Source organism: Vicia villosa, linkage group LG2 (assembly GCF_029867415.1).
Source record: "Vicia villosa cultivar HV-30 ecotype Madison, WI linkage group LG2, Vvil1.0, whole genome shotgun sequence".
Taxonomy (NCBI): domain Eukaryota; kingdom Viridiplantae; phylum Streptophyta; class Magnoliopsida; order Fabales; family Fabaceae; genus Vicia; species Vicia villosa.
The window spans coordinates 147949507-147976689 of record NC_081181.1 but is presented as its reverse complement, the minus strand read 5'-3'; the positions used below and the strand labels follow the sequence as shown (position 1 = coordinate 147976689).

Here is a 27183-nt window from a genome sequence, read left to right as displayed (position 1 = left end):
AATTATTTAGTAATGTAAAATTATTATTATTTAAAATATTTTATCATTGAAAGGGTCAATTTATGTCTATATTTTTGTCTAGATCTAACTGATCATGTCTAGTATCACTTTATCAAGTGCAAATTAACATTTATACATGTTGTGTTGCTTGGATCTAACTTGTTGTATCCATAATACAAGTGCAAAATCATAATGAGTAAGATGTAATATTATTTTGAGATAAATATTGTAAAAATCATAACAAAGCTAAATAATGATCTTATGTAGCAATGGATATATATAGAATTGTCATTCATATTTGTATTTATATAGAATTGTTAATTAAAATAAAATAGGTATCGTGTTGATAGTGTCCCGTGATAAAAATAAAAATTTCGACATTTGAAAATAAGAATTTTATGTCTCAAATAAAGACAATTGTTAATTAAAATAAAATAGATATTTTGCGAATAATGCCCCGTGAAAAAAATAAAAATTGTGACAATTGAAAATAAAAATTTTGTGTCTCAAATAAAAAAGGAATTTCGCTGACTAACGTAGAAATTTTGACATTTGAAAATATTTTTTTTTAATAATTATGAATTTTTTTTTAATAATCATAAAATAATTATGTTTTCGGTTGAGTAAATTTTGACGTGTTCTTCTTCATTTTATTAAAAAAAATTCAATATATTAATTTATTTATGTTAAAAAAAATAAAAAGGAAAAAAAATGAGGGAGAAAAAATTAAAATGAAAGTGAAAATATTGGAAAGATAGAGAAATGCAAAAGTAAAACATGTGAAGTGAAGAGAGACAAAGAAAAATCCAATGGTCAATACAGATGGCGGTTGTGCATTTATTTGAAAGGTTGAAATATTAGCTTGATTATGAAAAGACAAAGCAACCTTTTTGGCTTTGTAAATTTTAAATGAGTGAAGGATATTTTGGATAGAATAGTGACATCTTTCAATAATAGTTAGATTAGATAGTAGATAAAACAATTTTGTAACACATTAAGGTATTTCGAAGGATTTTAATGAAGAGGAGATGCTTTGCTTTGACGTTATTCAAGACAAGGTGAAATGTTGTAATCGTAGAATCTTGATCAATTTCGTTTGGGTAGCAACTATTTGGAGTATTTGACTTATGAGGAATGCCATTATCTTTAAGGGGGAGGTGTTTTGTTTTGATGTTATTTGTTCTAACATTGTCTTTCTTTCTTGGAGGTGGTTGTGTAGTGATATTCTAAGTTTAGACCAATTTATTACGAATGGTTTAAACTTCCCTTATCCGATACTCGCAATCTCTAATGTCTTGTGTTTTTGTAAGGGTTGCATCCCTAGTGCGAGCTTTAAATCAATTGCTTATTAAAAAAAAAAGTGAAATGATATACTAGAACAAGTAGAGTATAGCCATTGTCATATTCACCCGTATTTACAAGAAAAGGGAAAACTGAACATGAGATCGATCTTTACATTATTTATTTTCTAATAAAGTGAACATCCCCTGATCATTGATCAACATGTTTTATCCATCGGTTATGCTTAGCCGCCGATAGAGAGTTCTCACCACCACCGGCAGCCGATAAGTGTGCCATATGAAGTCCCTTCCCCACCGGAAGAAACACCGATCGAACCAGCCGTCTCGATCCCCTCGCCACCACGCTCCGCCATATATAACCAGAATCCATTTTTGAAATAAAATTCGCATTCTTACATATCAACACAGCACCTTTTCCACTCAACTTAGCAAGCCTCAAAACTCTTGAAAAATCCTTCCTCCGAGAATCAACAACCAAAAAATCTATTCCGACTAAACCATCTATCACATCTTCCGGTTCACCAACCATAATTTCCGGCGACATACCCGATTCTCCCATGATCTTTGCATACTCTGATCTCGACCCTTCATCAGGTACTACGCATACGTGTCTTCCACCCGTGTGACGGCTCGCTATGGACAAACCCAGACTCGTTGGAATAACTCCGCCATGTGACCATGTTTCAACTATCAGTTGCGCGTTCTATCCCGCCGCCATAGCGGATACAAGCTCCGCCACGCCGGACTCGTTGAAAAGTTGGCACTTACTGGTGCTTACGGCTTGAACTGTGTCGATGTATGAGTTAGTTGCTCTCTCTGGGGACCAAACCAGTTTCATTTCTTTCATGCTGTTGTTATGTTTTTTTCTGTGTTTTCTTGCTGTTTATTGTTGTGTTGGTGGTTGGAGTGTTGAATGGAAATCGGGTGTTGCGGGTTGTATTTATTGGTGTCGGAAAGGAACAAGACCGTTGACTTTAGTGTTTCGTCTTCAATAATCTAACAACAAATTGGATTACGAATGCGGTGCGTTTTCACTTTTCAGTAATTGCAATTTCTCGGTGCTTTCTTTCACACGGACTCGGTGGTTCTTTTCTGTTGCATAGATTTGGATTTTAGTGGTAGTTCTGTTCATATCTTTTTGTTCAAAACTCAGTGGACCCAAGGCGGTTGGGGTGATAGGCAAAATATCATAACATATCTAAGTGCCATAACATATCAAACCCTAATTACCTAATTTCATATTATAAAATATTTATGACTACGACATCTCTTAACTATTTTGTTTTACCTTAGAGTAAGGAACATTAAAATTCTTACAACTTGCATTTCATTATACAATATATCATCACACTGTAGTCAATGTTAATTAACAATAGTAAGAGGATGAAAGACATGAAGAATAATAGTAAGAGTTAGACTAGAGCATGCTAACTGGAAAAATCTGGAAGAAACACTGTCAAATGGATGCCGTTTAAGACTAATCTAAGAATTAAATAAATTTGTCTTATAGTTGGATGATTAATTATGAGGTCACCGCATTCGTAATTAACAATTATGGATGGAGTCTATGTTTGATTTAGTTTGTTATTACTAGTATTTAATCCCACTATTAAATACAATCCAATATCGTCAATGTTTGCTTGGATGCTACGATTACTGTCACAATCACTCCACACAAAGCATTTATTTTAAATAACGTTACCACTTAGGTTCACATCTTAATCTTAATTGACTAATTGGAGCCGTATCCATACCTTTATAGATAGTAATATATTGAGGAAAAGTCATTATCAAGTGGCTCACAATTATATATGATGTGTGTTTGGTTGTCTATGATAATGTTGTTCTATTCATTTAATTTTTGTGTGACGTATTATAACATGAATTTGGTCACCTACACTATACATGATTTAATCATTAATGAAGAATAAACTTTATACAGTCCAGTCCAATCATGTCAAGTAAAGAGGGAAGAACATTGAAAATAACATTGATATGAATGAACGGAAAAACAGAACTTTGATGTTATTGTATACAAAAACAGATCCAAGAATTTCAATAAGTATACACATTTGGAAAAACAGAGCCAATACTAAGCTTTTTGAAAAAACAAGTAGACCCTCTCTCATTTGTAAGTAAACACTCATATTTGTAAGAAAAATAAAGAGTAGACACTTGACAATGGGCAGGGTTTGAGCATGATACTATAGTACCTGTTTTTATATCTGTAGTTTGAAAAAAAAATTGCGTGAGCACCAATGTTCATACTCATACCCATACTCTTTGAATATCTCAATATCTGTCCCTATATCCGTTTATCCGCGTTTTTAGTAAAATTAAATTGATTAATTATAAATATCATATAATTTTAACTTTTTTTAATAATATTAACAAAAATTATGGATGTTATTGTTGACTAAAGAAATAAATAAAACATTTTTTATTAAAATGTGTAATAGTTTAATAGAAATATATATTTTAAAATTTATAAACATGTAATTTTTATATAATAATTTAAATGACATTATATAAATATGTAGTGCGGGTATGGGGTGGGGTGGATAGTAAGATACTTGTGTCTGCACTCATACCCACTTATTTTAATGGATAATTATCCGTGCCCGTACTCGTACTCATTTTGCGAGTTTTTACCTTACCAATTGTAAACATTTTTTGCGGGTATCCATAAGGTATGGGCTAAATTGCTATCCCTACATATTGATGTATTACATTTCTTAAACTGAACCTCACAATGAATTTAATAGGTGGAATGAAGTTTTATCTTTGCATCTTGAATAATAATTTCCATATATTTATGACCGTTAAGTTCTTAGACAATCCGAAGAGTTAACACCTCTTATAGCAAACTTGTAGATCTGCTTCACCCAGGGTAAATCTTGAATAAACTCAAAGTTTAAGATATTCTTGAGAGTAATTGAAATTTTTTTGGGTCGCTCGCAAGAATCACTGCAAAAACTCCAATAATAAACATTGCATGGAAAGACACGTAAAATAGGCGAGTCCACACTCTAGTCGAGGATGTACGATTTTGACCTTTAACGTAATCTCCACTATGGGATTTTATCGGATGACAAAACACACGTGAGACGCCTTATCTCACAAAGACGGTTATAATCGCTTATGTTATATAAAGAGTAGCACACACCATTTTAGGTAGACTCTCTCTCATTCACACTCAAACTATTTACTCACTCATTCATTTGGGTGTTCAAGTCTTAATCTTGCAGCTCTGTCATACTGGAAGCTCGATCCACTGCATTAGAACTTAGTTTATCATATCTCCATCTATTTCTGGTTCCTAAACAAAATAGTGGCGACGTCCGTAGAAATCAACATTAGATTCCCTCCAAATGCCACGAGAGACCATTGTCTCTTCATCGCAACTTGGCAAGCTCTGATCTCATCCTCTCCTTGTTCGTTTTGTCAATCAAATCTTTCACAAAATGGCAACCTCAACCACTCGATCAACCATTCAACGCCATACCGTTACATCGATTCCCGTCACCATTAATATTTTATATCTTGTTAGGAAATCTCGACCTCCTCCTACAATTGAAAACAATCTTATCTTAACGATTTCTCCTCCCATTCATACACCCCGAGAACTGGTTCATTTGATGATTGGACAAGGCACCTTCCAAGTTCTTCCAACGTTCTAAACTTCTCTACAATCGTTACAAGGTCAAACATCAAAATAGCCTTCGTTACAACATGTACACTTTAAAACTCTTAGGACGGTTTATAAATCGGATGACGGGTACATGCTAAACAAACTGAGGTTGCAATAAGTAGTCGGCGTGTGTGAATGGGTCGAAGCCGGGACATGAAGTAGGACATGACGAAGGTTATACTAACTTGGAGACGGTGTATAAAGTCGGGCGGGACGGGATGAATGCTTAGTTGGATGGAAAAAGTGGCAAATCGATACGTCGATTATGGTAGCCAAATGTTTGCACGAACGTTATAAAAATCAGTGGAGGGACGTTATGTCTCATTATTGCAACGAAGGGAGTTAGAAATCGCTATTGATAATCGAAGTTGAAAGGTCACTACACAATGAATGCAGGTCATAAAAATTAAATACATAAAAGGGAGCCTCCCATAGAGGGAAGAGGACCAACAATATAGCAACAACATACAAAAAAAATAGGCTCTTCAATAGTCTAGATTATACATAACTGTTGAGGTCTCACCTGATAAACTTCTTAGTGGTTATCCAAACCTTGGAAAGATATTACCAAGTTAGTTCCACGTGTTCTTGAATATGCTTGTTGGAGTATTGATGATGGTACTTACATAGAGCCATGGACTGACTGTTGGATATTGAGTCAGGATTGGTGATTAAAGACATGAATGTACAGATCCCTCAATAATTGAACCATGTAAAGCTGAAAGATTTGGTTGAAAATGACGGTGATTGGAACTGGAAGCTTTCGGATCAATGGTTGTAGGGAATTAACTTACAAAAAATAAAACGCAGCCTCCACCAAAACTTGATTTTGGGAAGAATGGGTGAGTTAGTCCAAAAATCGAAAATAATAGTGCTTCTGTCATTGAGATGTATGAGATCTTAGTTAGAAAAATGCACACGAGCAACGATGGTATTTGGAGGGTAATTTGGAAGATGAAGATTCAAGAGCATATTAAGAGTTTTCTTTGGCTTCTTGGGCATGATAGACTCCTATCGAATTTTTAAAAGAGCTTGAAAGGGTTGGGTGGTGTAGAGTGCAGGCTCTATGGGAGTGCATGTAAATTGTCATTGTATGTCTTTAGGGATTGTCAAAAAGAAAGGAAACTCAGTAAAATACTAGATAACATTTTGGTGGATTTCTTCACTATGGATTTCAAGGAGTGGCTCAGGGTGAACCTTTGCCAGAGTAACTAATGAAGAAGATTTTGTGCAGTGGGTTGTCATGGCTTGTGGTAATTGGCGCAATAAGGAGCTTCATGAAGATCTATTTGAAAGACCGAAATGTTCGGGTAGCTTTGTTTATGGAAAGATAAAGGATTTTGATGAAGTTATTAGGACTAATGGGATATCTATGGATAGGGAGAGATCTATCATTATGGTGGGATGGAAAGCTTCATAGGAGAATTTGGTCAAGCTTAATACAAAAGGCACTAGTAATGTTAATAAGAATGCAGGGTGTGGATGTATTATTTGTGACAAAAAGGAAGGATGCAAAGGTGGCTTTTATAAGGGTGTATGGGTGTGTAGTGCTTTCAAGGCAGAGCTTTGAAATTTTTTTTTAAGGTTTAAGTCCTACAAGGAGGCTTGATATGAGGAAATTGGAGTTTAATGTGAACTCGCTTTCGATTGTTAAATATTTGTTTAGTATAATTCTCTATATTTTAATCCATTATTGGTTTATAACAAAAAAAATCAAATAATTTAATGGTTTTTAAAGATAACAATGTGAATTATGCGATAACAATGTGAACTATATATTTGAATTCAAATACTAAATGTATAGTAAATAAATTTTAAATATACTAAATAAATTTTATACTAAATAAATATTTTATACTAAATAACACAATAACAACCAAAAAAAACATAACAACTAAATAAAAAACACAAATATATATATATATATATATATATATATATATATATATATATATATATATATATATATATAAATTAAAAAAAAATCAGAAAAAAACACAATAACAACTAAATAAATTTATTTAAGTATATATATTCTGTTTTTTGTATATAAATTAAACTTAAGTATATAAATTAAACAAATATATATAATAAAAAATAAATCAATTAAAACCTAACAACTAACTAAATCACAATAAAAAAAATTAAAAAAAATTACTAAAATACCTCTTCTTCAAATCTCCTTCAATCTTGTAGTACCTCTTCTTCACAATTCTTCAATCTTCAATCTTCAATTCTTCAAAAAAAAACCTAAATTAAATTCAGAAATTTAAAAGTTCTTAAAAAATAAAATTATACAAATAAAAAATAAAATTAGTTACCTTTGATTGATATTTGAGAGAGTGTTGAGACAACAATGGGGGAAGAACAGGGGAGGGGGAGTTGGAGCAATGGAGGAAGAAAGCGGAGGTGGCGTTGGAGAAGAAGACTGAAACTTAGTTTGTTTCTGAAACGCAAGTGTTTTGGTTTTGTGGTTAAATATATAAGGACATCAGCGACGTGGTCATCACGTCGCTACTTTGCCACGTGGTTTCCACGTCGCTACCCTCAAACTGTCATAATAATAATTACACACTCTGCCACATCTATAAAAGTGGCAGAGTTATTTTCCCAAGTAAAAGGTTGCGACGTGGGGCTAACGTCACTACTAAAATTCAAAAAATTTCAAATCTCCCTCCAGCTACAACGTTAAAGTTTGTATTTTTTTTTTATTTTTTACTTTTTAGTAGAGACGTGACTCACACGTCGCAACTATTTTAAAAAAAAACCAAACTCTGACTTTTCTGATTATAACGTTGGAATGATTTTTTTATTATAAAAGTTTGCTGTGACGTGGGATACATGTCGCAACTACTCACGTGAAAGACACGCCGCTAATATATGTCGCAGGAGAACATATTTCTTGTATTTAAAACAATAGAATTGAGAATATCAAAAGATATAAAAGGATACACTTTGGTTAAGCAAATTCATAATCTTATGAAGATGCATGATAATGTGAGGGTGGTGCATTCGTAGAGAGAAGCAAACTCTTGCTCGAACACTCTAGCTAATGCGTAAATTGATAGCAGGGCCGGCCCTTTCCCGGCGCAACAAGCCCAATAGCGCTGGGCCTCATAATTTGAGGGCCCCAATATTTATAATTATTATATTTTACTTAACTTAATTATTATATAAAACTTAATTTTGAAACAATTTTCAATACTCTCTTTCTTCTCCAAACGGTTCTTCTTCTATCTTCCAACACAAATCGTTGTGACTCAAAATTTCACCGTAAAAAATCGAAACAAAACGGTGACAAAACGAAACAAGATACCTCTACATAACGGCGACGAAATGAAACCACACACCATATAACGGCGACGAAACAAAACCAGAGATACCACTCAATACTCATATCGGCGACGACGACGACGACGACGAAACAAAACTGAACAAAAGAGATACAGATTATTGGAAGCGACAGCGGCAGCAATACGGTTTAATCGGTAAATTTCTTCAAATGATGTTATTTTTCTTAACAATCTGTTTGTTATTTTGCTTTTAGAGTGGGACTGTGTTGAAATTGAAATTGAAATCAGTGGTTTCTAAAGTTATACTTATAGTTTTTGTTACTGTGTGAGACTTTGCTCTTTACAATTAAAGGTTTCTAAGCTTGTAATTTTGGGACTGTGTTGAAAACTTGAAATTGAAATCAGCTCCTTTTTTTAGTTTTTATTGAAATGAAATTTGTTTATGTTTCTGTGTCATTCTGTGATAGAGTGATGGTTTATTTCAATATTAGGATAATTAAATAATATTAAAACAATATGAATAGGATTGGATTTTATTGAAATGAAATTTGTTTAGTTTTTATTGAAATGAAATTTTTTTAGTTTTTAATTATATAATAGGATTGGATTGTACATCGGTTGTTCCTAAAACAATATGTTTTTCTATATAAGACATGGGCATAAATGAGAAAGAAAATATGCATCATGTTTTTGTCTATATAATATATAATATGTTTGTGTCTATATAATATATAATATATTCACAAAAATAGAATTTATGTTGGAACATTAATATTTATATTAATTTTGATTTTTATTGTAGGAACACAATTTAACAACGGGACTACAAATAGATCGCTTGCAAGTAAAAACAGTGGAGTTGCTCATTAGCCGACACATTAAACTTAGTGCGATATTCCAGGTTTTTTCTTACTATGCCTCCTAAGATGCCGCCTAAGAATAGAAAATATGAATGTGGAAATGATAAGCGTAAGAAAAAGAAAAAAATTGAAGAGTTAATTCAATCTCAAGTAGGAGCACTTGATAAATTTTTAATAAAGGAATCACAAGTTCTAAATGAAAGTCATTCTGTTGATCATATTGATACTGAAATTCCTGATAATGTGTCCATTGAAAATGATAATGTTGATAGTGTTCCCATTGAAAATGATAATGTTGATAGTGTTCCCATTGAAAATGATAATGATGATAATGTTGATTATGATATATTTGATCCAAGAAATTGGGACCGTCTTCAACCTAAACTGATTGATTTATTAGTTGCGAAAGATCCTAAAAGATATAATTCCATTGTGAAGGGTCCTAGAGATAATTGGAATAAACGCTTTACGGCTAATTTGTATACTAGAGCTTTAGCAAATGGAGAGAAGTGTGATAGAGATTGGCTTGTCTATTCGAAAGAGCTTGATAGAGTATTTTGTTTTTGTTGTAAAGTTTTAAAAAATGGGATTGGTAGGGGACAATTAGCAAATGAGGGTTATAATGATTGGTCACATGTTGGTGCAAGAATTAAAGAGCATGAGTTAGGCATGGAACATGTTAAAAATATGACTACTTGGTATGAGTATCGTCAAAGGCTGCAGAAATTCCAAACTATTGATAAAACGACTCAAAGAATAATTGAGAAAGAAAAGGATCATTGGAAAAATGTTTTAAAAAGAGTTATTTCAATACTGAAATTTCTTGCAAAACATAATTTGGCCTTCCGTGGTTGTAAGTAAAAATTGTACGAAGATAACAATGGTAATTTTTTGGGTTTGATTGAAATGTTAGTTGAATTTGACCCAATTATCCAAGAACATGTTAGACGTGTTACAACTCAAGAAGTTCACGTTCATTATCTTGGGCATAAAATACAAAATGAGTTGATTTCATTGCTTGGTTCTGCAATTAAATTTGAAATCATTAGAAAAATCAAACAAGCAAAGTATTTCTCAGTGATACTTGATTGTACTCCGGATGTTAGTCACAAAGAGCAAATGTCTTTGATAATAAGATATGTGGACGTATCTTCAACTTCTGTTAGCATCGAGGAATCATTTTTAGGATTTTTGAATGTGAATGATACAACTGGTCAAAGGCTTTTTGATGTATTACAAAATGAATTGAAATAACTTGGTCTCGACGTATTTGATGTGAGAGGACAAGGTTATGATAATGGGTCAAATATGAAAGGAAAACATCAAGGTGTACAAAAGAGATTTTTAGACATAAATCCGAGAGCCTTTTATACTCCTTGTGGTTGTCATAGTCTTAATTTGACATTGTGTGATATGGCTAACTCGTGTAATAAAGCTAGAAGTTTTTTTGGAGTTGTTCAACGCATTTATACAATTTTTGCCAATTCTACAAAGAGATGGCAAATATTGAAAGATAATGTAAAAGGGTTGACTCCAAAATCATTGTCATCCACTCGTTGGGAGAGTCGTGTAGAAAGTGTCAAAGCTATAAGAACTCAAATGTCAGATTTTACGGAAGCTTTACTTGAAGTGTCAGAAAATGATCTCGATCCTAAAATACAAAATGAAGCTAAATCCTTAGCAACAAATGAGCTTGGTGATTTTGAGTTTTTGATGGCTATAATTATTTGGTTTGAAATATTATCTGCAATTAATTCTGTTAGCAAACTTTTACAGGAAAAGGATATGATTATTGATGTTTCTATGGAAAAAATAAAGGAGTTGATTTCATTTTTTGAAGGATATAGAGAAACTGGATTTTATAAGGCACTAGTTAATGCTAAGGAAATTGCGGTTGAATTGAATATCTCTCCAACATTTCCTCAAAGGCGTATAATTAAAAGAAAAAGACATTTTGATGAGAATTTGAATACCCCAATACTCGAGCTATCTGAAGAGGAATCTTTTAGGGTTAATTATTTTCTTTACCTTGTTGATCAAGCTATTGTTTCTCTTAATAAAAGATTTGAGCAATATCAAGAGTATGAAAGTATTTTTGGTTTCTTATTTACTTCTCACAAGTTACAATCATTAGATGATGCAACTTTGAAGTCTTGTTGTAGTAACTTTGAACGAGTATTGAAACATAATGAACAATCTGATATCGATGGGAATGATCTTTTTGGGGAGTTAAAGTTACTAAGAGAAATGTTGCCTGAAGAAATCATGAAACCTACAGATATATTATTATTTTCGAAAGGCTCAGACTGTTTTCCTAATACAGTTATTGCATATAGAATTTTGTTGACTATTCCTGTGACAGTTGCTTCTGCAGAAATAAGTTTTTCAAAATTGAAGTTGTTAAAGACTTACTTGCGGTCTACGATGTCACAAGAAAGACTTAATGGATTGGCATTTTGATAGCAGTTGAAAATGATTTTTTGGAGACACTGAAATATGAAGAATTGCTTGATGAATTTGCTTCAAAAAGTGTTCGAAGGAAGGCTCTTTTTAAGTAGTTAAAAACATTAAGTGGTATGAAATGTTATTTATAGTTTAAACAATACTTAAATTTTTTGGTATTTTATTTGGTTAATATAAAGTTGAATTTTTTATGCATCATTTTTAATTATTAAAAGTACATTTTTTATTTTAGAATCGGGTCTCCGGATTGATTGGGCCGACCCTGATTGATAGTATGCACAAGATGGCTTTTCGAAAAGACGCTTCAGACTTTATCAAACCATTGATAGATAGTGATGCTAAGAGAACTGTTTTTCGAGTTTTTTTGTTTTTTTTTTTTTGACATAGGCCATCTTTCTTACCAAAAAAAGAAAACTATTTCTAAATGGTTCAAGACGGAAAAAAAGGAGATGAAGTTTAAAATGCAAGAATACTCTCATCGCTGCTATATTTTAGATCAATTATATCTAATAAAAATACAACAACAGTCCCACATATCATAAGTTCATCTAAACTAAACAATTGAAAGAGTAACTTATATGAAAAAATTGCTATTAAGCATATTAATATTTTGTTTTTTTATCTGTGTTGCGACTACATATGATTTTTTTACAAGAATGCCACATATATGAGATTCAAATACCAGAATGCCACGAACTGGAAAAAAAAATACGAAAATGCCATACATACAGTTCACGTCCGGCCAGACCTTGGACGGACTGGAAAAGAGGTTTTTTTGCTAGTTGGGGTCCGGCCAGGGGTGGGCCGGACGCTAACTAAGGCCTTTTTTTTTTGTTATTTTAATTGATTTAAAGAAATATTAATTACAATAATAGTTTTTTTTTATTAAAAATAATGATTAAAATACAATAAAATATAATAAAAAACATTATAATATAATAAAAAAAATTATTTGCCAATATTTATTTTAATTGAATTTAAGGATTTATTAATTATAAAAATTGTTTTTTTATTATAATTAATGATTAAAGTATAATAAAATATAATAAAAAAAATTATTTGCCAATATTTATTTTATTCAATACATTAACGGGTACAAGGAAAAAAAGCCTATTTTTTCTTGGGCTTTGGTTGGACCATATGACCCCCAGTGAGACATTTTTTGGGTTTCGGTGCTCTTGTACTCTTGCGTAACGGTTGGTCATTGTTTGGTGGAGGTTGCCTTTGTGGAGAATCGTCGCTAGGTAAATTCTTTATTCTATATATTTATTTTTCTTGCTCCAAGGAGTGAAATTGCTCCATCCTATCCATACGCCACTAGGTAAATTCTTTATTCTATATATTTATTTTTCCACTAAATTAACGCATATATCTAATTGAACTTTTTAAATATGCAAGATTTGCACAACGAGGTATGGAGTATTTCTCATCTCCAAATACTTATCTTGATGGATATCGTTTCATTTTGGATCACATGGTCCAAGGAGATGTAAGTTTTTATCCAAGCCATATATTAAATCTTTCATCTACGTGAATACGACTCTTATATTTATTTATGTCTTACAGTTTTTGTGGAGGCCTTACGAAAAATATCCTCGTGGCACTCAACGAGAAGCTCGAGCATGGAGTGCAACTACATATATTATTTGTTTTCATATTGTGGAAATGCATCACGCCGACAGGGTTAGGCTTCAATTTGGGTTTACTCAAAACATCCCTCAACCTCCGAGGTGTCTTGGAGATCATCACTTGGTAACGAAGAATGATGTAAAGGATTGTAATTATCGAGATTTGAACATTCACGAGAACAACGAGTGGAAAGTTAGAAGAAACTTAATAATGATAGGTGAGGTGAGTACTACTTTACGCCACACCGATGAATATATGCAATAGTTAAGAAATATTCCATTAATATATTTTTCGAAAGAAACGTATTTGGCAGACCCTCGTCATTACGCCTCCTCTTCATCAACCCCACAAACAACCTTTCATCAACAAATCCCACAATCATTCCAACCAACCACACAATTCCAACCAACACCACAATTTCAACCAACACCACAATTCCAACCAACAACACAATCCCAACAAACACAATTCCAACAACAAACTTCTTCCTTTCCACAAACATACCAACACACTCAAACCACACAACAACACATGTTTTTTGCCACACCAAGCCCTTACACCTCAACCCCCCAAACAAACTACTACTACCACCAAGAACAATATCAACAACAATCCACACTTTGACCACCGCTACATAACACCCCAATCCCTCAACCCGACTTCGACCTGTCATACTCCCAATCTCAACCGCTTTCACTCTCCCAACCACAATATACATTTGACACCGCAAATGCCTACTATCCAGACATTCAAGCACAAGTGCCACAAACCTTTGTGGCTTCAAATCAACCACTCGTTGACATCACCGATGATGAAATCCTTGATAATTTACCGATAATAACTCCAGAACAACTGGCTAGATTTATGGATGATGGTCCGTCGCATCAAAACGATGATCTTTCAAGCGACGATTCTCCACAAAGGCAACCTCCACCAAACAATGACCAACCGTTACGCAAGAGTACAAGAGCAACGAAACCCAAAAAATGTCTCACTGGGGGTCATATGGTCCAACCAAAGCCCAAAAAAAAATAGGCTTTTTTTTCCTTGTACCCATTAATGTATTGAATAAAATAAATATTGGCAAATAATTTTTTTATATTATATTTTAATGTTTTTTATTATATTTTATTATACTTTAATCATTAATTATAATAAAAAACAATTTTTATAATTAATAAATCCTTAAATTCAATTAAAATAAATATTGGCAAATAAATTTTTTTATTATATTATAATGTTTTTTATTATATTTTATTGTATTTTAATCATTATTTTTAATAAAAAAACTATTATGGTAATTAATAATTCTTTAAATCAATTAAAATAACAAAAAAAAAAAGGCCTTAGTTAGCGTCCGGCCCACCCCTGGCCGGACCCCAACTAGCAAAAAAACCTCTTTTCCAGTCCGTCAAGGCCTGACCGGACGTGAACTGAAAGTGTGGCATTTTTGTATTTTTTTTCCAGTTCGTGGCATTCTGGTATTTGAATCTCATATATGTGGCATTCTAAAAAAATCACTACATATTACTGAAGCACAAACCCTGTTGATCCGATATGAACGGTTTGAATTTGAGCATAAACTATACGGAATGAAGAAGCAGACTCTAGTTATTGTGGTTTTGGTCAAGGACAAACAAATATAAGTTAATAGGGATAGAGTTAGAGTTGCATATTACTGATTTAGAGATCTCAAAAACTACGAATGATTCATATGTTCTTAAGATTGAACAAATAAAACAATTTTGTAATACATAAAGGTCAAATCATAAACTAGAATATAGTCACAATCATATTCAACCGTATTAACAAAAAAAAGGGAAAATTGAACATGAGATCAATCTATACATTATTTATTTTCTAATAAAGTGAACATCCCCTGATCGTTGATCAACATGTTTGATCCATCTGTTAGGAATAACATTTCCCTTATGCGGGCTCTCACCACCACCGGCAGCCGATAAGTGCGCCATATGAAGTCCCTTCCCCACCGGAAGAAACACTGAACGAACCAGTCGTCTGGATCCCTTCGCCACCACGCTCCGCCATATATAACTAGAATCCATCTTAGAAATATAATTGGCATTCTTGCATATCAACACAGCACCTTTACCACTCAACTCAGCTAGCCTCAAAACTCTTGAAAAATCCTTTCTTCGAGAATCAACAACCAAGAAATCTATTCCGACTAAACCATCCATCACTTCTTCCGGTTCTCCGACCATAATTTCCGGCAACATACCCGACTCTCCCATGACCTTTGCATACTCTGATCTCGACCGTTCATCAGGAACTATACACACGTGTCTTCCACCCGTGTGACGACTAGCTATGGATAAACCAACACTGGTTGGAATAACTCCACCACGTGACCATGTTTCAACTATCAGTTGCGCGTTCCATCCCGCCGCCATAGCGGATACAAGCTCCGCCACGCCGGACTCGTTGGAAAGCTGGCACTTACTGGTACTTACTGCTTCAACGGTGTCGATGTATGAGTTAGTTGCTCTCTCTGGGGACCAAACCAGTTTCATTTCTTTCATGCTGTTGCTATCTTTCATGTTGTTGTGAATGTGAAGTTGTTGTTTATTGTTGTGTTTGTAGTTGGAGTGTGGAATGGGAATTGGGTGCTAGGTGTTATAACTTATAAGTATTTATTGGTGTCGGAAAGGAACAAGACCGTTGACTTTTTCTGTTTCGTCTTTAATAATCTAACAACGTATTGGATTACGAACGCGGTGGTTTTTCCCTTTTCAGTTATTACAATTTCTCGGTGCTTTCTTCACATGGACTCGGTGCACGTAATTGAATACTCCTCTTAAATGAGCCTATTTACCAAAATGGCCTAACTTTTTAAAATTTTCAAACATCTTTTCTGTTGGTGGTAGTTCTGTTCTGGACTTTTTCTTCTAGTTGCAATTGAAATTCAAGCACAGTGGACCCGGGCGGCGGCGCTGATTGCCATCATATCATAAAATATCTGAATGCCATAAAATATCAAACCTTAATTACCCAATTTAGTTTTATAATATATTTATGACTTAATTACTTTTTTATTACCTTGTACATTTAAAAAAGAGAAAAGGGGTGATGCAGTGTAAAATATTTTTACACTGTCAACCAATTACCACTCATGTATCCAATTAAAGAATTTTTTTATTTAAAAAAAACTTAATAACATGGCATATTTATGATTTTCTATTGGATGACAGTGTAAAATTATTTTACACTGTCAGTGCACTACCTTTTAACTCTTTAAAAAATATAGCCATAATAATATATGAGTCTAAAGGTAGTGCACTGACAGTGTAAACAAACTTTACACATACATCCAATCAAAATCCTTACACTTGTCATGTCATATTAATTTTTTTAAATTAAAATTGTGTTTTAATTGGATGCATGGTTGTGATTGGTTGACAGTGTAAAAATATTTTACACTGTCAGTGCATATCCCTTTTTCTCATAATATATTTATTAATATATCAAACCTTAATTACCTTGTACATTTAAAAAATGTTTTTTGATTAAAATTCAAAACTTCATTACTTTTTTCATATACAAATTAATAGAAGATAGTTAGAGTAAAAACAGGCAAAGGTAGTTAAAGAAAAGTAATGGAGAGTAGAAGGCATGAAGAAAAGAATATAGTAAGAGTTAGACCAGGGCATGCAAATTAGAAAAATCCAGAAGGAAAATAGTCAAATGGATACCGTTTAGTTTAAGACTAATCCAAGAAAGAATTAAATTTGTCTTTATGGTTGGGTGATTAATTCTGAGGTCACCGCATTCGTAATGAATAATTATGGACTCCATGCCTGATTTAGTACTATTTAATCCCACTATTTAATAGATGATACTCCCTCTCTTTCATAATAAGTGTTTCATTTGCACTTTTTCTATGTCTCAAAATAAATGTCCTTTTAGAATACCAATGCAACATTTATTATTTTTTTTCCACTACTATATCCCTATATATTAACTTTCACGTTTTTCAACAACTCCACTATCTATAATAAATAAGGGTACTTTAGTAAATGATATTAATTTTATCATTAAAATCAACACATCTAATCATTTTTTTAAGACACTTATTTACACCGGTCAATATGTTTGCTTGAATGCTACGATTACCATCACAATCACTCCACAAAACCATTAATATTACTTAACGTCACCACTTAGGCTCACATCTTATTCTTAATTGGCTAATTGGAGACCTGTCCAAGCTTCTATAGATAGATATATAGAAATATAGTTGAGGGAATATACTTTTCAAGTGGTTCACAATTGTACATGATCGGAATAGACTACTACAAGAGTATAGTCTCATTTATTTAAGTTAGATATGGCTTCTCCTTACCTATTTAATAAAAAGACCATGCATACTTAAGTTTTTTTAAAATTTTATTTAATTAAATAGGTCATATTAAACTACATTAAATGATATATATAAAAACACATGTTGTCTATTTTAAAAAAATAGCTAAATAGACTATTTAAAAATTTTAATGTTAAAAAACTTTTAAACATATTTCAGGTCATGTAAGAGTTTTTAAAAATCTGAGATCATGCAAAAAAAAAAAAAAATATATTATAGGTCAAAGACAAACCTTAAAATTTTATCGTAAATCAAACTCAGGTCTTTCAAGACTTAGTCTGACCTATTTCAACCCTTATCTTTCATTCATTTAATTCTTTGTGACAAGTTATGACATGGATTTGATCAACATACCATATACATGAATTTGATAATATGAAAAATAAACACTATAATTTTCCAATCATGTCAAACAAATAGAACATGGAAAATAACGGTGACACTAATATAAATGAATGGGAAATTGATATTATTGAATGTAAAAATAGTTCCAAGATTTTCAATAAGTATACACACGTGTATGTAAAACCCCTTGATTTTTGAAAAAAATAAGTAAACAAACACAAAGAGTAATGAATAGACACATAAATGTATTAAAGTATGTCTGATTTGGCGTCAACTTTTTTACATTAACTCAAAAATCACGTTAAGTTCCACATTTATATAAAAACTTCATTTTATAACTTCTGAAAAATCGCGTCTACAATACAACTTGACGTATGTTTGGAGGCTTAAACCCCGAACCAAACACACATTTACATTTCTCAAACTTTACCCGTGAAATTTACCTTTGCATGGATAACAATTTCCACATGTAGATTTGCCTCCCCTTGAACTATTTTCTATTTAAAGTAAATCACCACATTTGACATAAAAAAATATTATTTTTCTTTTAGAACACACATCTTATCATGAAATATACTACAATTGCGTACATCTTTAAAGATACTTGATTAAGAATATACTAGTCGCGTGCTAATTAAGTAGACTTATTTTGACCTGTGTAGTCTCTAGGTGGGAAACAGAAAAAATGGTGGGCTTGCTACTTTCCGACTTGGAAACACCAAATTATCACCAAAACTACATACAAGCCGCATGCTTCAACCATACATATAGTGTGTTCGTTGAATACTCCTTCACACTAACATGATAGAAGTATTAAATATGAGTTTAATATTTCTGTTTAAACCTGGCCTTGTTATTGTATTCATTCATATACAAGTTATTACTAAATTAAACAACGCCAGATAATGCACCGACTGATCTTGCATGCATTTATTGACCTTATAAATGCTTGCACGAGGAACGACATAATAATAAAATAAACATAGGATGAATGTAGCTTGAATATGGATCCTCGATCCTCAAATCCCTGGATCATCAAATCAATGATATTTATGGCATGTAATGTAACTATGTAAGTGTGCATACCTACCAGGTGCACGAATATACGATCCTCCTATATAAATGTTTGATATAGATTAGATTAGATACTCTATAAAGAGAGAGAAGGTGGAGAATCAAGGAAAAACAAACAAGAATAAAACATAAACATCAAACCTGCTCAACATATATTAATGTTTAAAATCAAATTTTATATAAGACATTTTCAAAATTATTAATAACATTTTCTAATTCTAATTTTTTTTATAAATTAAAACTTAAAAAATATATTTATTAAAATATAATATACTTCATCTTTTTTTTATTAAAAATTACTTTAAAAATTTGTACTAATGGGTTTTTCTAACCTATACAAACTATATATGTTGTTTTACGATAACAATAAATCTTTCTATTATACATATAAATATTTATTACTCTTTCTACTCTCAATTTTTAGAAATTATGTTTTTAATATTGTTCTCTACTAGAATCATAGTTGATCTCGGAAAATGAGAAGGAGAAATTTGTTGTAGTGGTTATGAGTTTTTTATGCGGTGGAGAGGTGATTAAACTGCAATGTTAGCACCTTTACGTTGAAGTTCGTATGAGAGTCAAAAGTGATGTGAAAATGAAAATGAATTTTAATACCTACAAAAATGACGCATTTTCTTTATAAATAGGAGAAGCGGTTGTCAAGTTAAAGCGTGTGGTGAGGTCTGGATCGCTGTCAGCCACTAGATTGATCTGAACGATCAACAGGATTCTCGCATGTAGAATCGCCTACTCGGAGAGGGGGAAGAGTCTACATGTTCCACACTTTACCAGTTTTAATTCATTATTAGGCATATATCCTTGCTGCTACTTTTGGGAATAAGTGCATTAAATACCTTTCTGATAAGAGGTAATGTCTCGTTGGGAGCAACTAATAAGTCTCCTAACACTAGTTAGTGATGATGTTTCCTCTCTTTAAGAGCACTTAAATGTTTTTAACGGTTTTTTTAGGAGATCTCAATAGCTGGTGGTACGTAGTAGATCGTATGATCCTTGGTGGATAAATATGGTATAAAAAAATTTTGAAGCGTCAATTTTACCCTTATGTTATTAACGACCTGTAAAAGAGATATTTCTATTTCCTAAGTCATTTTTGCTGCGAGCGTTCTTTTCCAGAATTTGATCAAGTTATACAGTCTTGTTTGTTGGTACTTGTCGTGCATGCTTGATTGATTCATCTTCTTACGGTTTTAGCTTTTATCTTCTACTTCTTTCTCTCTTTTATAGAGTTTTTAAAACGGTGAATTATTTGGCTTCTTATTGTTGGCTTTTTTGATATGGAGATTGTATTAACTTCGACCATGAAAGAAGGTAAGGATATCTCAAATGAATGGATGGATTGTAACACCCGAGGCCGAAGAAGGTGAGGCGTGGTTACACCGCATGTAACACTCGAGGCCGAATATGGCAAGGAGTGGTCGCCACATCGAAATGACAGGGATCATGAGGCCGTGCGGGTATGGGACTGCATGGTTAAAGGAAAGCTTATAAGCATTGGTAGGTACTACCTATACCAACAATATGCATCTTCTTTTCGGTAGCTCGTTCCATAGGAACTCTACAGTTAAGCGTGCTTGACTTAGAGAAATTCTGGGATGGGTGACCTTCTGGGAAGTTTCCCGAAAAGCGTGTGAGTGAGGACAAATCATGTTGAATAGACCCGTATTGGTTTGTGGGGTCAGTCGATCATCCCAAAAGCAGTATGAGGCGTTACATGGATAGACGCATATTGGGAATTATTTATGCTTTTTTAGAATGCTTTTATAATGGAAGTTATTTATATTTCACGCGGATCACTAATGGTAATGTCTTGAGCATTGATAGTCATGAAATGGACGACAAGAATTTGATTAAGGGCAGGTTAGAATATTAATTTAGAAATAAAAAATACAATTAAAAAAGATGTTCCAATGTTCCCTCTATTTTTTTTTTTTTTTGAAAAACCGGCAGATTTGAACATTTATTAATAAATAAATAATACAATTATAATTGAGGTTAGAACACCGACGTGACGCGCATGGATTAGAATCATATCACTAGAATAGTAATGACCGGTTCTATTCAAGTCGTAACATCTCTTTAGGATTATCAAGGAGCCTGTTGAGCTATTTAAACGTCTCGTTGTGTCTTCAAACATTATTTCAAAATCTTTTCCTATTTTCAACGTCTCATTACCAACTCTCTTTTTCTTGTTTCCTTATTTCAAAGTCCCATTGTTTAAAAAATGGATGCAAATTTGTTCTTCGTTATCAATTAAAAGTATGTAGATTACAATGATTTTGATTGTTTTGTACTAAGGAAAGTTGTTAACAAATAGAGGTTGAATGGTTACTTTCACATTCTTCATGGTCCTATATACACTAATCTCGTTAAAGAGTTCTGGATGAATGCCTCTGTTGTTTCAGCTGGTCATGATGAAGTCATCCAGTCCTATATCAACTACTCTCATTTCTTCATTACTCCATCACTGATTTCTAAGACAATCAATTGTCAAGAGACAGGTAGTTGTATGGAATACTATGAACATAACAATGTCTACTCAACCCAACTTCACGAAATTTAGTTCAAACAAAATAAGCTCTCTAGTCCTACTTCTCTACTCCCTATTGCAAAATTTTGGTTTCAACTTCTAGTGGCAAATCTCCGTCTAAGAGAGAAAGACCTGGAAACGCTTACTTGGTATGACAAAAATTTCTTGTTATTCCTCACCTACAAGATCAGAGTTAGTCTTCCTCAGACTATTTTCAACTTCTTAAAGGATATGATAAATTCTTCTCGGGAGGAAACGACTTTCCTCTTACCTTATTGAAGAGTTCTTTCTGAACTTTTCCATAAGTTAGGGATAGTTATGGGTAATGTTGAAGTAGAGTCGACTGAGAAGTTTGAATTCTTTGAGTAGTTTTCTTTGTTGTGTTGTTTTTTTATTATCACGGAAATATTTCTTTTTTCTATTATTGCCTAGTCTTGTTTATTGATAACAAAGTTTTAAATACGAAAATTAAGATTCAAACGTAACACAAAGAAATATTACCTCGGTTATCAAGAAAACATAGATAATAGGTTTTATTACAGGTTTTATAACACAAACGTAACATGTTTTTTTTATCTTATTAGAAAATAAAACATTGCGCTTCCAAGACATATCCTCTCGGTTTTTAGCATGTTGGAGATGAAATCTTTGTCATAAAAGTTTTCTAACACTGGTGTGAGTACAAGAGGGGTAAGCCAAATGAAGCATTGTTTTTCATCTCTTTAAAATTCAAAACATTGCAAACCATTTGAACGATGCATGCTTGATTTCCTTAAGGAAAAATACCATATACTTCGAGATAAATGCTCCTGATATACCCACTAGTACACATTTTAGTATGGTTTTCGACCAAGTTGTTCAGATTACTTTTCCCTCTACTCAAATGGAAGTTCGGGTCTCTCCTAACCAGATTTAGGTAAATGAAGTTTTATCCCCTCTGTGGTAGGAGGGTAAGGAAGGATTTAATTCCATCCCAGAACTTGAAGAACTTTAGGTTAAGATTTCCCCTAGCAAACGTTCTCGACTCAAATATATAACATGGATGGCTTCTGTTTTAGGGAGTCTCCTTCTGTCCTACTAAATTGTCATAGCTCAAGGACAAGTAAGGATTTTTGGTCCTCAATTTATGACAAAGAGTACACTTACTTCTCAAGACTCTTAGAGGAAGCCTACCGAGGAGAATTAGTAGAGTTGCATTATCACGTCTGTCGGGCATCAATTTTCTTGACTTTTTTAGGCTATTGGGCTGAGTGAAGTTTTCCCACCAGTATGCCTTCAACAGGAAAGGGATTTGGTTAAAGAACAGGTAAATGCCCTCACTTTTGAGCAGAATTAGTATTTGGAGGAAATTTGAGTGGCTTTTGAAACGTTTCTAGTATTGTGGGTTTTTTTAATATCCCGACACTCTAGCCAAAAATGTGAAGTTGCTTACCTGGGAAGTAACGGAGAAGAACAGGGATTTGGCTTCTGATCAAACATCTTTATTCACAGTGGAGGCTGCTCAGGGTGAGACAAACTGATATTTGGATCCTACCCGGAGAAAAATATAATAGCTAAAAAAGTTTCTGAAAAATATTAAGAAAGCTAGAAAATGGATGAGGACGACCTATATGATACACGCCTCTATAATCTTGATTTTTATAAGGAGGTTTTTAAGTCAATATAAGAAATTTATTATGTTACATAGGAAACCTTTGGAAGTGCCTTGAAACAAGCAGAACATTTTTATCATACAGTGCCAATCTCTTGAGAGCGAGCTCGTCTTGATCAGGCTATCAAAACTTGGAAGGTGGTCTCCTTAATGGATAAGTATTCCCAATTTATTTTTTTATCGGTGTGTAATACGGTGGGAGAGCTGACTTTTTGAAATGTGCGGATAGCAAGAGTCGCCACCGACTTTTATTTTATCCAATTGGAAAGGCTAAAAGAACAGGAAAGACCTTTGAAAGATTTTGAGTTGGGGGGGTAGGTTATACAAAGGGAAGGTGTAAGCACCCTTTGTATCCAAGGTTATCCATGGGCTCTTAATTTCTTAGCTCACTTTGTTTTCAAAATGTTTGAAGTGTGTGAAAAAATGTTTGAATAAGAACTTTAGCTTGTAAATAAGCGTAGTCTTTTTGAAAAGATTCTTTGAAAAGAAATGGGAAAAGATTTTGAATTTGAATTTGAATTTGAATAGAGCAAGCAATCAGGAGCACCTACCCTAAGTTAGAAAAATTGTTCTTTTAGCTTTTCAGTTTGAAAAGGCTATCCATACCATAAGAGGGTAGGAAGTCCTCTCATTGGATATTGAAGGGTCATTGAGAAATATCGTTCGCCATAAAATTGTCCCTACCATGTGGAGGTAGGTAGTCGTTAGGGAAGGATAGAATAGTCATTTTAAGGCAACAGGAGAGGATACCTTTGCAATGGCAAAATCATCTTATTTCCGAGGCAGCATCGAGGGACAAAATCTTATGATGATTTCAATGAAATGAGAGCAACATTTGCTTTAGGTATCCTCGGAATCGAGGGACTTGACTATTTGATCGTAATAAAAAGGCAATAGGCAGCATAAGAGGGGTTACCCTAAAGGTGTGTGGGTGAACAAAAAGTGATTGATTAATTTAATCCTGAAAATTAGGGTTATTATAGGTTGATTTTAGTCTTGCCATACAATCCTATTAATTTCTAACAGTTATATCAGCAGAAAATTAAAAGACGGAAAATAAACCCCACGCTATTACAAGGCTTTGGGGAAGTTACATAATAATTAATAAAATATGCGGAAAATAAAAAGCCTAATTACTATTACAACCCTTAGCAGTTACATAATATGAAAAACTATGGAGAAATAAAATACGGAAATAAAAATCCTAATTACTATTACAAACCAAGAGCAGTTACATCAATTATAAAAAATTACGCGAGAAAGTAAATAGCGGACGAATTGAGAAATCGAGAAAATATTTGAAGAAGAGAAGGAAAAAGATTTGATGTTTAGAAAAATATTTTAAGTTAATGTTAATCTAAATCTAATTTAATTAATGAAAATAAATCTAATTATCTAATTATGTACAAATTAAATCTAATCTAATTAAATCTCTATTTGATTTTAATTATTAAATCTAAAAAATCTAATCAAATCCTAATTACTAAATTAATCAAAATTATGTTAAAAATAAAATCAATTAAACCTAAATCTAATTATTTTAAAAAATATTCTAATTACTAAATCTAATCTAATTAAATTTTAAATTGAAATTTAGTCTTAATTAAAAAATCTAATCTAATCCTAATTATAGTCAATTAAAATAAATGTTAAGACAATTAAATCAAATTAACTATTAAAACTAATTTTTTTTTGTGATTTTATGATTTTATGGAAATTAAATGAATTAAACAACCTAATTACTAAAATTAAATTAATTAAACAAAAAGGTGAAAGAAAAAATAATTAATAGTTTAAACCCTATTCCTAGTTCTAATTAGTTATGGGTTGATTTTAATTATGTGGTTAAATAAAGAAAATTGTAGAGAAAGAAGAAAGAAGGAAAAATTGACAAAAAGAAAGGGTAAACCTGGTGGTCGAACCCGGGTTGAGAAAGTGATCGGCGCTTGTATGCCACCAGCTGTGCCAACGTGCTTTTGGTGTTAGTGGATGGATCGCCGACGGTTGAGGCTTGAAGGAGTGATGCGGATCTGGTTGATTCGGTGGTTCTGACTAAGTTCTGCTTCTCTTTTGTTTTCCTCTTCTACGTCTTTGGTAGATTATTTTCCATGTGATTTCATCTTCTTCCCCATATGTATTCTCTCTTCTCCATTCACACAAACAAAATCAAATCAAAAGAAAACAACACTTTCAAAACAATAACCATGGCCATCAATTGAACCAATAAAAAGCTAGCAAAAATAAAACAAAATAAACAACACCACCTGAGGGCTTCGATGGCGGTTTGTGGAGGAAAGATGTGCGTTGAACCACTCGGTTCTACAGTGAGAGGAAGATATAAGTTCTTGAGTTTTTTCTTTTTTTGAAAGTGTTCTTGATGTTCTTCAACAAGTTATGAAGTTGTTATGATATTCATGAGAGAAAGTGAAGTTTGATCGTAGAGAGAAGGAGGAGAAAATAATTTTTGTGTTTGTGAGAAGAGAGAGAAAGAGTGAGAATAAGGGTTAGAGAATTGTTGTGAATGCCTAATGTGTAAAAATTAGTGATATTTATAGTGTAACTTAGGTCAATAAATATGGAATAAAAAAATCAAGGATTAAATGGCTTTCACCCCCTGCAATAGTAGCGAGATTCGGTTTACCCCCCTTTTAAAAAAAAATTGGATTACCCCCCTGTAATATTAAAATTGTAAGTCTTTTTCCCCCTAAGAGGGAAAATTACCCCCCTGTAAAATATATTTTTTTGATTTTCCCCCCTGGTTTTTACACGTTTAGGGGGGTGCCCAAATATTACAGGGGGTATGACACGTTTAGGGGGGGTGCCCAAATATTAAAGTTAGAAGTGAGATTCGAGCCCGGGACCTCTCGCTCTTGTACCTTTTAATCTCAAATCCTTACCAACTGTGCTACGTCATTTATTCAAAATAAAGTGACATTTGCAAATATATGAGGGCAAATTTTGGGGTATGACACGGTGCGTGTGTACTCGATATATGTAAATCTTTGTTACTCTTGTCGTGTAATATATATTTCAGTTTGCTACTAACTCATATTTTACTTGTTTTTGTGGTGTTGTTTCTGGTCCCAAGTTTGTTTGTATGGAAAGTAACTTTTTTTCTTAGGTTGTGCTCAAAGTTTATTGGACGTCTCTAGGGAACGCTCTCGACCAATGATCGATACCCTTTCTATGCACCCATGTGAATACTTGGTCTGAGGTCTACGTATGGCAGCCTCACCATTCTGTTTGAAGTGGCTAGCTTACCAAGGGGGGAGTGAGCCGATATTTTCCACTTTGTGGATTAATTTCTTTTTGTAAGTATGTGCATTGGTATTCTGGGGTTTTGATTGTTTTTTTCATATGTTTAAGAAGTTTGCGATAGCACCCCTGAGTCTTTGTGACGTTGCTTTAATCTCTTTGGTTGTAGCCTGAACTCATTATTAGCTTTAATAATCACAAGAAAATATATAATTTAGTATAAATTTATTCTTACTTTAATAGAATTACATAACACATTATAATAATGCATTGTCGCTTTTACCCAGGAACTGATTAAGTAGTATAGCCACTACTTGTTGGCCACGGGAGACGTGGTATCTAGCTTTGACATTTTGGGGATCAGCCACTTTGGCTCATTTGGACGAGATGATCTTCCTTACTAGTGGAAGGTTGGAAAACCATGTCTTGCATTTTTCCAACCAGGGAGGCTACATTGGTCTCCATGAGTTTGCTTTCACCTTTTTTTTCTTGTCATGCTAGAAAGCCTTATGGATCCTCTTTTCCCCAAATAGGGCCGCACTTATCATTACATGCTCATCATGAACATTGTGGTACTAAATCTTGAGGTGGACCGAGGATGATAATGCATCCAAGGTTGTTGCAAAAGGCCGACCTAGGATGTAGTGTGCTACCATAAATTGAGAATTGACAGTTTTGTTGTCCCTTCTTTC

At 33.0% G+C, this 27183-nt stretch overlaps 2 protein-coding genes and 1 pseudogene across 2 annotated transcripts; 1 reads left to right on the top strand and 2 right to left on the bottom strand.

The window, feature by feature from the left end:
- Positions 1-799: 799 nt before the first annotated feature.
- LOC131647009 (uncharacterized) lies at positions 800-2547 on the bottom strand (annotated as a pseudogene).
- Positions 2548-9199: 6652 nt separating this feature from the next.
- LOC131650271 (uncharacterized) lies at positions 9200-10399 on the top strand. The gene is made up of 2 exons (XM_058919988.1): positions 9200-9998; positions 10059-10399. The coding sequence occupies exons 1-2, from the start codon at positions 9200-9202 to the stop codon at positions 10397-10399; spliced, it is 1140 nt and encodes a 379-aa protein (XP_058775971.1).
- A 4520-nt stretch (positions 10400-14919) lies between these two features.
- Positions 14920-16004, bottom strand: LOC131647008 (uncharacterized). Its single transcript, XM_058916923.1, has one exon. The coding sequence runs from the start codon at positions 15796-15798 to the stop codon at positions 15091-15093; it is 708 nt and encodes a 235-aa protein (XP_058772906.1). The 5' UTR covers positions 15799-16004; the 3' UTR covers positions 14920-15090.
- Between the last annotated feature and the right edge of the window lie 11179 nt (positions 16005-27183).

Bases quoted from the DNA above. Each gene is read 5' to 3' on its own strand.
- LOC131650271 (XM_058919988.1), top strand. From the start codon at position 9,200: ATGCCTCCTAAGATGCCGCCTAAGAATAGAAAATATGAATGTGGAAAT. The intron at 9,999-10,058 runs GTAAGTAAAAAT...TTGAAATGTTAG, and splicing joins TAATTTGGCCTTCCGTGGTT to TTGAATTTGACCCAATTATC.
- LOC131647008 (XM_058916923.1), bottom strand. From the start codon at position 15,798: ATGAAAGATAGCAACAGCATGAAAGAAATGAAACTGGTTTGGTCCCCA.